The sequence below is a fragment of the Metopolophium dirhodum genome, chromosome 4, assembly GCF_019925205.1.
Source record: "Metopolophium dirhodum isolate CAU chromosome 4, ASM1992520v1, whole genome shotgun sequence".
Taxonomy (NCBI): Eukaryota; Metazoa; Arthropoda; class Insecta; order Hemiptera; family Aphididae; genus Metopolophium; species Metopolophium dirhodum.
The window spans coordinates 25,814,168-25,834,230 of NC_083563.1; the positions used below are offsets into that span (position 1 = coordinate 25,814,168).

At 32.9% G+C, this 20,063-nt stretch overlaps 1 protein-coding gene and 1 long non-coding RNA gene across 3 annotated transcripts; one reads left to right on the forward strand and one right to left on the reverse strand.

Annotated features, from left to right (window-relative positions):
• Positions 1-1,618: 1,618 nt before the first annotated feature.
• LOC132943072 (uncharacterized) lies at positions 1,619-12,775 on the reverse strand. 2 transcript variants are annotated; one of them, XR_009664326.1, is made up of 4 exons: positions 12,156-12,775; positions 5,860-6,007; positions 1,860-1,936; positions 1,619-1,803 (listed from the first exon to the last, which is right to left on the reverse strand). It is a non-coding gene; the product is annotated as an uncharacterized LOC132943072 (long non-coding RNA). The 2 variants fall into 2 exon arrangements; XR_009664327.1 differs by lacking the exon at positions 1,860-1,936.
• Positions 12,776-12,897: 122 nt separating this feature from the next.
• On the forward strand, positions 12,898-19,771 carry LOC132943070 (fork head domain-containing protein crocodile-like). The gene is made up of 2 exons (XM_061011867.1): positions 12,898-14,647; positions 16,814-19,771. The coding sequence occupies exon 1, from the start codon at positions 13,369-13,371 to the stop codon at positions 14,644-14,646; it is 1,278 nt and encodes a 425-aa protein (XP_060867850.1). The 5' UTR covers positions 12,898-13,368; the 3' UTR covers position 14,647; positions 16,814-19,771.
• Positions 19,772-20,063: the final 292 nt, after the last annotated feature.

Consider the following 20,063-nt stretch of genomic DNA (forward strand, 5'->3'; position numbering starts at 1 on the left):
TTGGTAATGGTAGCCGCGTATCATTAATCATGAGGCAGGATAGTGAGGATAATTGTTTATAATATATTTTATAGAATAAACTAAATATAAATGTTTATAATAAATTAATATATTTAAGTTAACTAATAATTGATTCAATGAACACGATATTATGTATACGTTTCTTTTTCTGCTCATAGTATGTAAAATATTAAATAAAAGTTTTATTTTTATTTTTATTTTATTTCATGTATAGGTACATATAAATCGAATTTTATGATAGATAGTAAAGTTTTTCTTATAAAAATACTAAATAACAAAAATGAATTTTACAATACATAAAATACGATTACCTGTACCTATAGTAACGATATGGTTGACACTACTTGACAGTGACGCGTAACGCATGCATAATATAACTGACATCCCACAGATTAGCCGATTGGGTCTGAGTGTCTCGACATTCATAGGTCCTGATATGATATTTGATGGCTCCATGATGTATAATTTCTAATTATGAACCATATCGTGATTCGTGGCAGTAGGTATTTACTATAGTACGGTGATAGGGAATACCACTGAATTAATTAATTAAAATAAGTGGTGCGGGAGAAATTGGGGCAAAATGGACTTTTTTTCAAAAATTTTATATGGTAATTGTACCGCTAAAATTTTACATTTATTACAGGTAGACTGGGGTTGATTCATGCACCATTTTATTTTTATTTTGCTATCGAATCCGGTAAACAGAAGTTTATAATATTAAAATTAGAAGTGTATAGGGACATTAAAAGCCAGGAAACGAACTTTAATTGAAAGAATTATATTTATATACCTAATTAAGATTTGAATTTGCGCAATTGTACTTTTAAGTAATAGAAAAAAAAACAATCATTATTTGATTAATTTTACGTACTTACTTATACTTACTTAGTTTTATATATAACATTTATTCAATAAAAACATGTTAAATGTAGGTCTCTACTATAATTAATAAAATGTGATATAAATTCGTATACATAAATTAGTCATATACAATCTCCGGTTACCCTTTTAAAATTATATAGGTAGTTAATTTGAGGACCGATACCCGGATAATAAAATGTAAACAAATATTGTATACTAACTACTAAGCTGCAGGTAGATAAAATGTGATCCATGGTTCATGGACCAATTACCGACCACTCGGGTGATCAATCTCAAGAGTTCGATTTCTATACTCTTATGATAAATTCATTGTGCGCCATTGTGATACCAGACCGGCCGAACCCCCCTGACAGAGGGTGTGTATAGTTGTTTTTTTTCCACCTTTAATATAATACAGGTACTGTGCAAAACCTTATTTGCGGAAAGATGAATCGCCAATTTTGCTATTGTTTGTGTGAGTATACATAAGTACATATTATGCATTATTTGTTGACTGTTTTTCCTTAGTTAATTTGTCTTTTTTGTCAGGTAAACAAATTAACTATAATACTTCGGCCCCTATATAATATTATAACCATTATTGTAATAATATAGCTTACACATATCATGTTTATCTAACTTATTCATATTTGTATACGGTATTGATATAATGATAATCAAAAATCATGGTTGAATATTAAACTATAATATATTGAGTATAATTAATGTTGTCACAAATAATGTACTAATGCGCACCCGTAGGCTTAATTAACAATAGGCGATCCGCTATAAGAAAAATAAGCATGTTTCCCTTCTCCATACCTGAATCTGATTATATGTGCTATAATTGAAATAGAATGAATCAAGTCGACGATTCTGGTGACTTTTGGCGCAATTAAATTTGTCTATGGAAACTGACTGAAACAAAAGTTATTAATTATATAGTTGTTTGGAAAATTATATGCAGTATATACCTATAGTTATATTATTTCGCAGGAGACATCGGGACTGACAGGCACACTTCCATACATTGTACACATACACGTGATTCCTATTATACGAGTATAATATTAGACGCGTGAATTGTTATTTCAATTCGATAATACAATATAACGAGCTCCGTATAACAATGCATATTATTATATAATATATGCCGTACACACTATATCACTATTATTATGTGTTATAATATTATATCGTTGCCTTCGCGGTATATATACCTACGTCCTATATATAATATATATATATTATGTATGATAGTATAATATATATATAATATATATATATTATGTATGATAGTATAATAATACATACTTATGCATATATTATATACTTCCTACCTGTGTGACTGTATATACGTTACTTACACTTGGTGTCTTGTATTCGCAATACGCACATACATTCATATTATTATATCTTTATAAATAATATATATGTGTACGTCGTATGTGTATATACGACGACGACGACTTTCTACGTTTTGTGAGTGGTAGAGGGATTAAAATATATTGTTATTTCGTATCGACGAAGATGGGCGTGTGTGTGTGTGTGTGTGTGTGTGTGAAAATAAGGCTGCAGTATAGGTGTGCATATGATATTATACAATATAAAGTTATGTTCCGGGCGTGCGAGTGTATTATATACGGCTTTTGGTGTCGGGGGTTGGGGTTGGGGTGGCTGTGACGTTGACGGTGGTGCGTGCAGCGCGCGCGGTGCAAGATAAACAAGACGGCCGCGCTGAACAAACAACCGCAGCGCATAAAGCCGTCAAGCCGCAACGTTTGCAACCGTCCCGAATAATAGGCACCCCGGGTTCGCCCTATCTCGTCCCTCTACACCCTAGTTACCCATCCCCGGCCCACCCTTCCACGCCGAGTGCGGTTCAGAGTAAGCCCCGGACCCTCGATGTTTTTTTAACCGACCGTATTAATTTGATTGGTCCTATTAAATAATTCAATACGCCGCCGTCACAACCACTGCCGCCGCCGAACACGCATCGATATTATAAAACGTATTATATTTATAAAATATATATAATATATGAAAACATTATATTTTTATACTCTGTACGTGTATCAGCTGCACTCGTCGTCGTTTTTGCGATTTATACAGAGCGATACTCTGAGCACACTGCAATCGCGCGCGACTTGGCCCAGTCCAATCATATTATATACTGCGAAGGGTCATCCGAGTTGTGAAGTGCAAAGCTGACCGGTGAAGAATACATATTATTATTATGGAGCAGCTTTGCCAATTGTGTAGCGTGACCTAACCTAACCAATGGAAAGACCCGGAAGTAATGACTGCGACAATGATATTTTTTTTATTATTTCACCGGACTGAACAAATATTATTGTTGTTTAATTATGAATTTTAAACATGCACTCAATAGTATAACTACAATTAACAACTTTGTTTTCATATATTAATTATGTTGAGCACGCGCGTATACATAATAGTTAGATAATTCTTTTCAGTGGCGCCAAAGTGTATATTTATTTATGACGTTATTGTCATAGGTGAATCAAATTTTGTTAATACAATTTTTCAAGGCTGGGCAAGTTCAAGATTTTTTTTAACTCTGTTAAGTTAAGTTAATATGCACCAATAACAAAAAGTTAAAAGTTAATTTAACTATAGGTTAACTTAGTTAAATTAAAAGTTAATACACATTTTTTGTTAACTTTTTATAAAATTAAAAAAAGTTAATTTATTTATACAACGCTAGCATACTTAATTTTTTTCCAACCCAAAACTAAATTATGGACTAAAGTGTTTATACTTTATACAGTATTTCCATACAAGTTAGATTCTAATGATATAAATTTTTAACTTCAAATCGTAAATATTTTTGAAATGAAAACAAAATTGACTGAAATAGTGAAATATAATAAATTAAATTAAATTAAAAACAAAATAAATTAGCTTAACTTACTTCTTAAAATGAAAAATTAATTCGTTAATTAATTAATTAATTTAACATTTTAACTTAACTTTAACTTTTTAACTCGTTAATGCCCAGCCTTGCAATTTGTATTATGTGGGTGTCAACATTTTATGTAGAGTACTCCTCTACAGAACTCCCCTAAGAAGATTTTAATATCATGGATACAATTTTGAACTTCAACGCCCCTAAATCTATTGAATACATACCTAATATACGTTTTTTTAAATTTATTAGACAACATAATATATGATACTAAGTTTTGACAAATAACCTGTTATCGATAATTGTATCAAATTATTGTAACACAGTTTTTTTTTAAATATTAAAACTTTTGAGCTTCAGATTAGATTGTTTTTAATCTGAAGCTCAACATGTATAAACTCCAAGTGTAAATAATTGAGGAAATAATGTATCCTATATTTTGTATCTGTGTATACATCGTATATATTATATAAATAATATAAATTATAATCGATCATTTTTATCATAATCTTATCTAATGCCTATTTCTATTGCCGAATATCTTATATATTTTATAATTCGTTTTATGTAGGTACGCTTATATAAAATATATTAGAGCCCCAATTTCAAAATGTATAAAGAATATTAAAGTCATTCAACTTATTTTTGTTTGATACGCTTAGAAGATTAAATGCATTTCACAATCATGGTTGGTAAGGAGTTATGTATCCACCTATCAGATACACGTGAAATATTACATTTAAAAACCATAAAACGTAGAAAACAATTTTGAACATTCTCTAAACATTGATTATGATTAATTAACGTACATTTCCTCGGCCCCCCACATTCAAAATATTATAATTTTTTATATGCTATTATTTAGCATGCTATTACCATGAATTTGCACGTTTTTAGATTATGCGTAAAACCTAAAAATATCCGTGGGGGGCTGGAGAAATGTTTCTCCGGTCCCGCCAAACATAACTAAAGTCAAATCAGAACTAATTCCTGTGCCAATATTTAGCTCGGTATTAGCATGAATTTGCACGCCCAAACCCGGAGTTCGCACGTAACTTTCCCACCCTACAAACGCATGTTCTTTTTGGCGCATTTCCCCAGCCCCCCACAAAAGTGAAATAATGTGATTTTTAAATAGGATTTGAAATAAGGAGAGCACAAACAACATTATATTTAAACTTAAATCTAACTAAAGAAACAAATATTGTTGATGATACATTATAGGGACCGCGAAGTCCTTATACAATTCCTATAATTATAAGAATGATTTGTTGTTACATAATATTACAAGAAATGTTAATTAAAAGGAAGATTGATTCAAATATAATACCTATATCAGGTTTATTGTAAACACTATACTCAAAGAAAAATCGTTAATATTGTATTTTCATTATATTGGGCATCATAACTTTGGGAATAGATTGGTACCTGCTATATTAAATAGTACACTAAGATCGATTTAAGAAAACATCGTCAGCTTCAAACCAATTTTGTTTTATTTCATCGAATAATATTTATTTACACGCTATAAGGAAGTGATCGGTTACAACAAGCAACAAGCAAAAAAAAATTCTTCGATACGTGACATGTCGACACCGATCCCAAATTAGACGTGTCGATCAATGCCAACAATAAATTTCAACGCTCAAAAGCCAAAAAGACGGCCTTTGGGTCGGTGTTTCTTCTCACTATGACTATACGGTGAATTATATACTTATAGAACTATATACAATTATTTTTTCGATTGAATTGCAGTAGAAATCGTTCAACGATTTTTGAATCAACGCAGTTGAATTACAGTTTTTCTTTCTCAGTATAAATCAGAAAACACCTCAGGGAACACTGAGTAGGCAATTCAACGGGCTTACATACATAGATTTTAATTCACGGCGCAATAAAAAGTAAATTGATTCGAAAACTACGAAAATTAACCTTTTTTAGATTATCGACAACAAAGCTAAGCGCGATTTGTTTTTGTGATTATAAAATAATATAATTCATTCAAAAATCAACAAGTTGTATTATTATTTTAATTTTTTACTTACGCAAAATAAAATTATGATTTATTGTAAACTTCTTGTATACATTAAAATCATGTGGGTGGGGGGTGCTCTCTTCATCCAATCACTTCCAGGCTTATGGTAATGACTTACGTGCAATCTTTTTATACGTTTTATCGTTGATCGTTCAAATCTATAAAATAAATATAAATTAATTTCAATCAATGTACAATAATAATTATACCATTGTATATACAATAAACTTAAAATACATCACTCTGCTCAGAATTTAAAATATATTATTATAACCATTCCAGAGCACTAACAAATCAGTGTTCATTGCTCACTAATAGAAATTTCGTTAAGCCCGTCAAAGTTATACCATTAGAACATAAATAATTGCAGTTTAGTGAATCACTATATAATAATATGCATCATGATGTGTATCATCAATAATTATTTTATTAACCATTTAATATTATAATACCTATATGAATCTTAATACACGATTTATTTAATATAATACCTACGAGTATATTATGTAATTATTTCAATACCTATACATCACATATTCACTTACAAGTACAATTATTGTTCTTTGAATGTATTTAGGTAAAATACTAGCTAACCGCGTGCAATTCGTTGTCCGTAAAAAATGCCAACTCTTACCTGATTCAAACTTTGTTCAATTCGTTATTTAATATCCAATGTAATGCATAATTCAAAAATTTAAAAAAATATATAAAAACAAAAAATTTAATTCTAAATCGGCAGATGATAGTTATAATGACTAATAAGTAACTTTTTTTCTTACTGGTAATAACTAATCGTTGGCAAAAATAAACAAATATGTATAGTTAAGGTTTTGAAAAATTTCAATTCCAAAATCCTTGGGTGACTGTGTAATAAGCTTCACTGATTTTTTTGGAAAATCCTTTGTTAGTACATCCCCCCAGGGATTTTTCTGGTTATTGCACTAAACGACGCAGTTTATTCTTAATAACGTACAATCAAAAACTTTGACCAAAATATGGAAATGTCTGATATTGTTGCTCCGAGGTCTTCAAATTATATTTTATTGTTATCAAGTCGTTAAATGGTTAGGTGATGTACTGGTAAAGGTAATAAATACTTTACGTATGTTTCCTTTTTTTTTGGGAGAAGTTACCAGAATGTAATAGCCTTTATGCGGAAAGCCTCATATTTTTTGCATAGGTTTCGTTAAAATCGGAGTATTATGCCTTATGCCTCTGGGTCAGGCCAGTTGTAGGGACGACACTGATCCCCACATAGTGGTATGAAGGTACCATGAATATTTCAAGTCCGTCCAGCTATCCTAGTTCAGGCTCTACGTTGATAAGTCAGTCAATCGTAGGACACGTTCGATCATATATATATATATATATTTATATTATACTAAACGGAATATCAAGCGTTTCGTTTTATTAATTCAATTGCTGATGAATATTTCGAAATCCGTAATACACGTCTTATTACATTATATCATTACCATTTACCCTTCAATTTGGCCATTTTAAATCAAACGTTAAAATACGTTTATGCCTCCCATCCTTTAATTACATTTACATGTTACAGACACTACATATTATACTATGCATAATTCCTAACTAATAAGTACAATAATGAATTATTGCGAAAATGGATTCGAACATATTTCAGTACCTGCAAATACTGAGAAGGGCAAAATGGTGGCATATATTATATTATAATATTACCATAATATATCGTACATTCGTACCATCATTAATTAAATAGCATTCATTTTAAAATGCATATTTATTTAATGGTACCATATGCACGACGTGTATATACCTAGGAAGGTTTTCATCGCATATTTGAATAGGGGTGGTTTGTGCTTTGACGGCATGAATAAATTTAATATAGATATTAATATATTGTTATATTATCACGATATACCTACTGCAGATTGCGATTCATCCGTAATTATTATTCAAATTTGTATTGTATAAAATGACAAAATGTAGGTAATATAATTAATTTTTAATTTATCTGAGAACCGTAAAGAACACAGAATTTCCCAGTCTTCGGCATCCAGTTTCGTGTTCCGTTTAAGTTTTTACCATAATATCATAATAGAATTTTACACCATGGTATTTTTATGTTTCTTCTAACGTCTCCTAAGTCTATATATCCTACCTCTTATAGCCTCTTTCTGCAATATATCGTTGTATCGAATGCACTGCGATTCAAACATTACCACTTCTAAACTTCTCTGCTTAATTATTTATTCTTAAATATTTTCTATAATTATTAACTATTATAGTTTTATACATTTTTTTTTTTTAACACTCATTCTCTAAGTCGTAATATTTGAGTTGTAGTCACCGAGCAAAATAATTACTGTGTAATGTGTATGTAAATTTAAGTATGTATATCGTCGCTGTGGAGTGCAGGAGTATAATATTATAAATGCAGTAATGATATATTATCGTGACAAGATGATCGCTGCAATAATTCCGTCAACGAGATCATTATGTCGATGTGATGTGTACCATGTGAAACACATGCGGCCGCGGTTTCGCGTGGAGCTGGTTATCGCGACTGATATAATAATATAATGCATTATATAATTAATTATTATTATGTGTTATAATATATGGTCGCGGTAAGTGGTTGATCTTCGTTTTTTTCAAAGGCCTCTTGCCGCCGCAGCAAAACGTCACGTCCGTCGTAATCCGCGCGATTAGCGGAAACGCCGACAAAGGACCGCGACGATGGGAAACCGCGCGCGCTTCGGCGGGGACCGGAAGATGTTAATCCGTCGCCGCGAACGACTTCCGTTATCTATTATTGTATAATAATATAATATTTACTATGTACAGACCCGCGCCGAGTTTTTTTGGCACCTCCGCATAGAATACGTACCTTTATAATAATAATACGTCTGCATATACTTAATACGATATATGACATGCATGATCGTTTTCTATATTTAGTGTCTGAAATTCGACCAAGTCCAAAAGGTATAATAGGAATATTCCAAAAAGATTACCCATAGGATAATAGTAGGTATAATGTCAGAACGTACATATATACGTACACATAAGCCCGCAATTGATTCCATTCGAAAATCTTTCAACAGCTGAAACACCTTTATCGTTTTGATAAATCGATCGGTATAGACCATCGGGTTTTCATATTTTTTAAATGATTTTTTCATATAATAATAATAATAACGTTGAAATACGTCATAATATAACCATATAAAATAGTAAATATACAAATTAGTGAACCAAACTCTAATGTAGTTACTATATTTAATAAGCTATTGTATTTCAGGGAATTAAAAAAAAAAAATTGAACATTTCTATGGTATTTGTCATAAAAAATACCTCTAATTGATTAGGTTTACAAAACGTATCAACTCCTTTAACAACTGAACTAGGTACATATTATTATCTATTATATTATAAAAGCATTAACGAGTTAAAATTCATATTTTCAGTGAATAAAAACCTCATAAAATAAAATTACCTAATGACAATGTTAGGTATAATCATTGTACATTTATAAGTTTATACTTTATATAACATATTAGTTAAATCCGATAAGGAATAAAATAAACAACTGAATTGAATGCAATAACTAGTATTACCTACCTACCAATTATATAAGCTAGCTACAACGTTATTTTCTGCAATAATTACCAGGGCTATATTATGTATAATCTATACTACTTAGACATATATGTACCGAGTACCTACCTGGTTTCTATATAAGTAGTATTCTCACCATAATTATTAAATACAATGTACAATATTCATTGGATATTAAAATATTTGATTATAATTATAACGTTATTACAATATATTATACTAGGTATTTTTGAGACTTACATGATATGCTACAATAGAATAGTATAGATGCCTAAACTACCGCATCTATGTATAATATCAGAGGTATATGGTATTATTATAATCAAAAACATTTATAAACAATATCTACTATAGCATATAGACGTCTTTACCCTTTTACCCTTATCATACAAAATTATAGAACTTGTATATTATTTCGAAGCCGTTTAAAAACAAAATATAAACCCTTTTAAATAATTAGTCAAATATATATATTATGATGTCGTTGTGACAGTGTCACATTTAAACATGTGTTTAAATATATACGTATGTTTGTATTTTTAATTTGGATAATATATCTAATGAGTTAAATAAATATCAGGGTAGTTATTACAGCTTAATAGATGATAACATTTTATTAATTGGTTGTATAGAATCTATAGATATACTATTGATAGTTGCATATTGCAATATTGCATATAAAATAATATAATATATGGGTAGTATTGGGTACTGGAATTAAATAGTGTTCGGACTTATCTAGATAATTATTTGTTCATCTTTTACCTTATCTAGATAAATAATTACAAGGTATCTAAACGTTCATCTTAGATAATTTTTTTACTAATCTAAATAAACTCATCTAAATATATTTTTTATTAATAAAAATCGCGAAATTGTACAAACGCATTTTTAAATATTTATACAGATTCTCAAACAAAGTTTATAGTTTATAAATAATGTAATTATTTTTATTTATATCATGATTATTATTATGTTCCTAATGCCCAACTAAAATATACCTAAATTTAAAACCATTTAAAACATAATTGTATCTTTTTTTTATCTAGATAAAAAAGTATTTATCTTTATCTTAATCTAAATAAATATGAGTTAAGTTATCTTTTATATCTATCTAGATACATTTGAGTTGCATTATTTTTATCTTTATCTAGATAAAAAAGTACTCATCTAATCCGAACACTGGAATTAAATATATAAATTTATATAACAAGGAATAGGCATCATTTTGTACCTATTCTGCCCTCCAAAATAAAAAATACTGAAGTAAAATGAATTATGAGAGTTATTTTGTTATCTTGTAATAAAATCTTTGACAACATTTAAACGAAAAACAACAAAATTAAATACAATGGAGATACTGCATTTGTAAAAATCAATAAATAGGTAAAAATAATCAAATCAAACAAAAAAAAAAACAAACAAACGATATAGCATAAAACACCGATTTCGAAAAAAAACGATAGAGTATTTATTGAAATATTTTTAAATCAAAAATTCATTTTTCTAATATTTTGAGTTTTGCAGGATATCTTACACTTTTCTTTTGAAGGATAATAATAATAGTATACTATTTTTATTGTTCTCGGTAGCCAGCCTTAGTATATCTATTGACAATATAGGTAAATTACAGGTACAAGTGTACAACTATAAAACGTTGGTACCTATTATACATTATTCATGCGTCAACATAAGTGGCGGATACCGGGGGGGAGGGGGCTAGGGCCCCCCAGACCTCTTCAACAGTCTCCTCATAAAGGACAGTGCATAGATATTTAAATATGTATGATACAAATGAACTCATTATAAATAATTTTGCTTCTAAAAATAAGTGCAGATTATATTTTGTATTATAGTAGTTTTTTTTTAAAATAAAATAATTAAAATATATTATAGTATAATTGTTAAAGGTACCTAATTAACATACATGATTCCTAATCCAAACATAATAAAATTAATAACATTCCCTTAATAACCATTTCTTTTATATTTTTAGTAACATCAACTAGAATTTTATTATGTATATTGTATTTATGGCTTAGAAGTAATTTTTATGGGAGCCCTCCCCCCCTAAAAAAAAATGTCAACTTCTAACAGTTCTAACCCGCCACTGGTCCACATATCGTCAATACAACATATTAAACAAAATGTCACATACTCACATACAAATAAAACGTTGCAATATAAATAAAAATGTGGAACTTAATTAATTATTATTCAACCTTATTACCTTATTGTTTCAAAGCACGATAAGACTAAAAAAAATAATATCACCACGGTAAAACTGAGATAGATAATAACATATAGAATAACACCTGTTAGTACACAATTTAAATTGTACACATATTTAATTTAAAATATTAAACATTAAACAAGAATTCAATAAAATAAACATTCCAATTTATTAATATAATTCGTAAGTTACGAGTCTTGTCGTATAAATGTCTAACCTCTACATAGAAATAAATAAATGTATTAGGTTGGATTATCACTAACCATAATTATTATAATAATATATTCACAATAAATCAGATTATGAACAGTATTTTAGGTATAATAGATACCTATTTATTATTATAGGTAGGTAGTTAACAGCTGGTATATTATGCGAATACCTATAGTTACTCGCCTACTGGGGTCTTTTTCATGGAATATATAAAACGAATTTCCACTGTCAGATGGTAAAAATGTAAATATACATACCTATATAAAACATTGAGCGTTAAATTCTGTATGGTGCTGGGAAGCATTCGAATTTTGGCTACGATGAGGAACAGGCGAAATTGTGATGGCATAAGTAAAACCATTGAACGCGGATGCTTTCAATATGGTATTCAACGCTTTCTACAAAAACTTCACACACTCACGACAGTATATATATAAATACGAACCGGAACTTATATACCTGTACTCTTCGGCGGACCATATACGCTTGTATAGATGAAAACCATCTGGCGATCGAATGGGTTCGACGAGGCGTGCGTAAAAGCGCACACGCGCCCGCGGCGTCCGCGGACGATGACAGTCCGTCTCGTCGACGGCGGCGTCGGTTTTTCTCCGCATTTTCCCAGGTCGCCGCCGCCACCCCCTCGCTTGCGCGGCGCGATTTTTCCGTTTCTCGGCGGTCGTTTTACGAAATCGTATAATAATATCATTATTATAATATCGTTACGCACCGTCAAGTGGCCGTGGCTGTCCCTACGCGGCGCGAGCAGACCGCGCGCGCATGCCACTGCGCGGTGTGGTCACATCGTCGACCGGCCGGTACAGTGTGGGACGGGTGGGAAGGTGACCGCGCCGCACCCCGTGGCCGGGCGGCTCGTCGTTTGCGCGCGCGGGGAGGAGACCGCCCGGTTGGCCGGTGGGCGTGACGCGGCCCGGCCAACCGGGGACCGCTCTCCGGACGTCCGGGGGTGGCGGCTGACCGCGTCGTACGCACTCGACGGCGTGCGGGCGTGATGACGACTGCGACTGCGACTGAGCTGACGGCTACGCGGTGACGGTGGTGCGTGCCGGCGACAGTGTAATAATTTTTTCGGGTTGTTTTCGTTTGCGCGGCGGTGCACAGTCAGTCCGCGCGCGCGCGGGTTTGTTGTCGTTGCGTTTTGTTTTCATTGCAAACATTTCCGCGGAAAGGCCGTCGCGTCTCGCGTGTTTCTCTAGTACGGACGACCCGCGAACGGGTAAACATATATATATCCACTCACACACACCTATCGACCGATATTTATATATATATATATAATCGTAATTGGACTCGGAATAATAATAACAATAATAATAAAAATAAAAAACCCTTTTGTCGTTCGAAATATAAATAAGTATTAAAAATTTTCCGCAGATATACAACGCGTCATAACATCTCTGCCGTCGTAGTAAGTGGTACTATTGTGTTACATAATAATATATAAACATCATGCACACGTTGTTCGGCGACCAAAACGCGTACTACCGGACGGGCATGTACCCGGGCACGTCCAACCCGGCCGCGTATCCGGGCGCGTACGAGCAATACGCCCGGTATGGATACAACCCGGCGGCCGGTTACCAGGCGTCACACCACCATCATCACCATCACGTGGTGTCGGCAGCCGCAGCCGCGGCCAAGGACATGGTCAAGCCACCGTACTCGTACATTGCCCTGATAGCAATGGCTATACAGAACGCGTCGGATAAACGGTGCACGCTCAACGGTATCTACCAGTTCATAATGGAGCGGTTCCCGTACTACCGGGAGAACAAGCAGGGCTGGCAGAACTCGATCCGACACAACTTGAGCCTGAACGAATGTTTCGTCAAGCAGCCACGCGACGACAAGAAGCCGGGAAAGGGCAGTTATTGGACGCTGGACCCGGACTCGTACAACATGTTCGACAACGGGTCGTACCTGCGTCGCCGGAGACGGTTTAAAAAGAAGGACGCGCTCAAGGAGAAGGAAGAGGCCATCAAGCGGCAGCAGGAGCTCATGCTGAAGAAGGTTACCGAAGAACAGTGCAAGCTGCTATTGCACGGTGGAGGTGGTGGCGTCAAGGAACTGATGCAAGTCGACTGCAACAAACAGCCGAAAAAAGAGCCGGGTGTACCGCCGGCTTCCACGCCACACCAGTCAGCCGGCGGTGACCCGGCCGCGCCACCGACGTCCGGTGGCTCCACGTCGTCATCGGCACCACCGCCGCCGCCTCCCGCATACCATCAGCACCACCATCACCTACAGTACGACAACGATCATCAGGACGATTCGCCGACGGCCGCCACGGGCAACCACCTGCACCATCACCATCACAGGTACATGACCACTCCGGCTGCAGCGGCTGCCGCTGCTGCTGCCGCGGCCGCTACCGGTGACCACCACCACAACCATGGAGACGAATTTGCCTCGCACCATCACCAGTACGTGGCCGCAGCGGCGGCGGCTGCAGCGGGCCATCACCGGGCGACTGGCTGGTACAGCGCCGACCCGTCTGACTTTTTCGACGCTGTTGTGCCCAACCCGGTGGCCGCAGCCACAGCAGCCAGTTGTGGATTCCGCAACTCCCAGCATTCCACCCCTGGCACCCACACACAGCTACACAATTACTATCAACTGCAGCAGCAGCAGCAACAGCAACAACAGCAGCAGCAACAACAACAACAACAACAGCAACAACCGCCGCACGACGGCAATTCATCCGTCAAGTTTTCGTCACAACTATAACGTGAGTAGTTATTATTATCTATATAACTATATTATGAGGTATAATAATATTAAAAACTATGACTTGCCAATTATTATGTTTTCCTCTCAAAAATAACAAATAATATGATAGTATATTGATACATATAATATAGTTTAAAATAGCAAAATAGATTTAAATATATTTAATATAAACATTAAACTTATTCTCAATTTAATTCAATATTTTTTTTCTGTTTTTTAAATACTTATTTATATTATAGAATAAATAAATTAACAACCAATTAACATTTTTTATTACGAGTAAATATTGGTTTAAACCCTTTAGTTATTACTGTATTACTGTAATAATAATCGTATGATTATAGTATTATTAATTGAACCTGTTGTTTACTATGTCGATACCTATACCTATTATACCTAGTGTATAAATTCGTACTCTTCTGAGTCATTTCATTGATGAACGTGTAACTAATCAACTCATATATATCAATATGTAGTATGAATAAATAGCTCACACGTGAATCAACTATGATTTGCATACTAATAATAAAGCACTTTAGATTATAGACTATTATACAATGGCAACGGTTTATCACGATTATTTTCCTCGATTGTTCAATTGAAAGAAATATATAAATCAGAGGTACATTCATAATATTTTAGACTACGGAGAACTTAAAACGTTTTACTATATAGGTATACCTAATACAGTAATACCTATAGGTACTGCGTAAGGTGTAGGACGGACGTAGGTTCTCTCACGTAAATTCAATACGACCTAAATACATAATAATATTTTACTATAAATCATCACACGATTTTTCAGATATTTATGCATACCTACCTATTATACATATTTATATATCTAAACAATTATGCCTATGAACACAATTACATTTACAATATGATACTATATGCCTTTAAAATATAAATAATCGATATTATATAATATTATACTATACATATTTGTATAGTGAATGGCAAATATTTGCAACCCGTGAAAGCAAATTCAGAAAAAATTTCGATTGAACAATACGTCATCAACTATTTAACCCTGTCCCTGTATAATATAATATAAATAAAAGGTAGATGTAAAAAGATTGTGACAATAATTATATGTCATAATATTCGTATAATATTACGATTTATTTCTAAACTGATTAGGTTCACCGATAGATCAAGCGTTAGGATTAACCTTACCTACACACAAAATAGATATCAATAATCAATTTACAGTTCAGAGCTCAGATTTATATAAATAAATATATAATTATTTTATCCATTTTCTAATTTATCATGCACTGTACCAACAGGTGTTACAATAAAATATCTATAGACAGATTTAATCAAACGCCTACAAATTAATTCATAAAATCCATACATTTTTAACTGCAGAAATATGTACCTAAAATTACCCTAATGTACCTATATATTCTACATTTCTATCAAAATAAATCTTCAAATGGTATAAACTTTATACTTTATACTATAAATTATAAGTGTATAACAACTGAAACGTAACGTTAAACCTTATATTAGTCCATTAAAATATCTTAAATTACTCGCCGTATAGTTGTATACTTGTATTATGTAGGAAGATATAGTTGTGAAGTTAAAGAACGAGCCATTCATTCAAAAAATGTTAATTTTTAGTTTTTTTTTAAGTTAAAATGTTAATAGATCAAGTGCAATCGAAAATTAAATATTAACCGCGAAATATATAATGAAAAACATTTATTATAATTTTGAGTGGGCCACAACCTACCTAAACTTATTAGTATAGGTATATTTTTTCAATTCCAATTTTAAAAGATTTTCTTATTTGCTATATCCTCACGGCTCGGTCGACTCGTCAGCTCCCCTGCCTCCTACCACCGGCATTGCTTTCTAACACCCACAAGACTGCACTCGAACCCTCGTCATATGTGACCAGCATCGGTACATACTGTTAATAACCATTAACCACCTTGTCACGGGTCGCGCGCGGAAACTACTATATATATTATTATTACATTAAACACGGGAATAAGTAGTCGGCGGCGTATTATTACATATTATATTATATATTAGTCCCCAATAGAGCGTTGACATATGTGTTGTTTTTTATAATATTCTCTTTACGATTTGTGTGTGTGTGTGTGTGTGTATATATATATATATATATTGTATTGCACTGTATATACAGGACGACGACGGGGAAGGACGAGGAGCTGCTGCTACTGCTGTCAGACGAACAAATTGTACTCGTCCGCGTGAGAAGCCAGAAAGACGCGTCGCGCGCCGCGACCGAGACGATTGTGCCGCAGGAAGACGACAGAGAGAGAGAGAGATAGAGGAAAAAAAATTCACCAAATCGAGACACGAACCACATGCTGCCGGCTGTCACTCCTCGGAAAACGCGTCCGCCGACGAGGCTTATCAGGTGACGGACGGACGGACGGACGGACGTGCGTGTATCTATCGCGGGCGCTCACAGTCCGCCACCCATATTTGTGTGTATGTGTGTGGGTGTGCGGGTGTGTGGGTGTGTGTTGTGTGTATGTGTGTGTGTGTGTGTGTGTGTGTGTTTGTGTGCGCTGTCAATGTGTGTTTTATATACATATTATAAATTATTGTTATTATTATTATTATTTGTCATTTCGTCCATTTTTTTTCAATTTATGTATTATACTCGTAACGCGTCCCGCGAAGATTTAAACGTATATACACGTTTAAAAAGTGTAATGTGTGTGTCTCATATTATTATTTATTTACTAGTTCATATATTATTTTGAATTCGATTATGCATACAGTGATTTCCCACTTTCCTGTGCTAATAAGATAACGAGAAAACTCAATGGGCCAACCTGTACCTATATAATATACACAGTATAGGTACCTAAGCTACTTGTATATTATCCAATACTTGAATTGAGAAAATTAATTAAAAAGGGACGCTATCGAGTCGCACAATATTGACAAAAAAAAAAAAAAAATCGTTTTTATATAAGTGATGCTTCAATAAATATTGAAGTACCTATATATATAAAAGCCAACGTCCCATATATACTACCCATTTCTATTTTTAGCTGATTAGTTTTACAAATATGATTTTCCTTCCTCGTTAAATAACGCGTTCGAGCACAGTGTATGAGTACATACTGATCCGTTTATCGTTCCGTTAAATCTTCGCTGTATGTGGTGTGCTATAATAATGACATTATACTATGCGTGACGTACCCATAGAGAGTACCTATATAGGTATATCATTATTATTCGCACCGTACAATAGACAATTTGAAATATTTTATCGGATCACTCTTTTAAATATGTGCAATTATCATAATATCGTATATAATTGTTTACGCAGTGCATTCGCGAGACATGTACCGCGGGAAGAAATAATATTAATAATAATAATAATATTTTATCACCTCATAAAACCATAAATCCATTATCATGATATCAATAAAATATACATAATATACTTACGATCGTATTGTCACTGTTAGTCTTGTACGAGTTGTCACTAGAGCAGCACGTTATTATTATAGTATATGTATAAGTACACAGAAGTCGACAGAGACATCCGTAAGTCTTTCCACACGTAGTCATAATTTCTATAATAATATACCTATGGTAAAACGACGACAATTTCTGCGAACAATTTTTCATACTCTTGTTGTATGTGCGAGGCTAAGTGAAATCGATACTACCATCATTTGGTGGTCGTTGTATAGGCGGTTTACTTACCACATATTTTTGTGGGATATTTAAATGTAAACGACGTGATTTCGGTCGATCGTTCTGATTCGCCTCCATGACACGAGCTTTTTTTCAGTAATTTGTCGCAGACATTGTCGCTTTAATAACACCTATCATAACGGGTAGAATTATTTTAATAACTCAAACTTTAAAAATAATTGTTTATACCCTCCTAGCCAATAATAATATTCATAATTTACATACATTTTATTTGTTCCCAAATACGCTTCTATATATCATCGTTGTAATCGCTATCTATATATTATGTTTTATTATTATTATTATTATTATCCACTAACTGTTGTATATGCATCCGATACGATCTCGCTTGACTTTTATTCATCTACTGCCCAAAAACCTATTAATGTACCTATTATACTATTATAATTATTATTGTATAATAGCTGCAGTATTTACATAAAACTTCATGTCTACATTGAACAGCGTGTAACTCGATATTGTATATATCTGCGAAAAACTGTAACTATATTATATTTATATTTGCTTTATTCATTATTCTTCTATTGTAAAATGTTTAAGTATCTACCTATGTATATATTATGTAAATAGTTTGTAAAATTATTGATGAGTTTGTGTCGTATAACTGTTTGTTAGTATACACCCCGAACGTGTTTTACATCTATTAAAACAATTTATTATAATAATATGTAATGGGAATTAATATAAATTCATACAAATCGTTAATCCCTATTTTATCTTTCAAAAACAAAATTAATTACCTATGCACAAACCTCTATAAAATTAATGATGGTTAAAAATGTTCATACCTATATAGTAATATAGGTACTTAATGAAACTTAAATCGGTATTATTTATCATACAGAAAAAAGTTTTTAGATGCTTTACAATAATAAGAAACATAAAAAAAAAAATATCAATTAACAGGTAGGTAGAACATACGAGATCATGACGTAACATAAAAATATAATGGGGGAGAGAAATACCTATGCATTTATATTGGTAACAATACTATTTATATTTTTCAAATTAACAATTTTGCAACAAGTCCAATTTTTTTTTATTATATTACAAAGTAAGAACGCCAAGTTGTTTTTTGATGTAAAATTCGTTCGTGGCAATACCGGTAGTTGGAACGTTTATATATAATAATATATATAAATATACCCATATAATCGGTATATACCTACACCTGTTGAAACTCGCGTTTGAGTAATATTGTACGCGCATATACCTATGTATAATATTTTATTGTATTTTATATTACTCGTCGACTTTTAAGTACAACGATTTTAATCAAAATAATATGTAAATAACTTGCTATAATATGTAAACCTATACTTGTAAACGAAATTATGTGATTTCACGTTTGATTATAATATTATATCATAAATAATATAATAATATATCATATTGCATTATGTACAATTTTGTGGTTTTAGTATATATTCGACTATTTGAGAGATTATATTGTCTCTTTCCCGCCAATTCCTAACCAGTAACCTAGAACCTAGAAACGCCTACACCTCCAAAATCGTCTGTGTGTCCCCTCGGGTATACTGCAGTGCGGAAAGTATCACAACATGACATAGGTACATCACTACATCATCGTAAATCTCCATAACTCATATTCGTCTAATTCATCTGACCGTATGTGTTCGCACACCTTATTATCATCGAATATCAATGAAATAGTTATAACATAATATGAT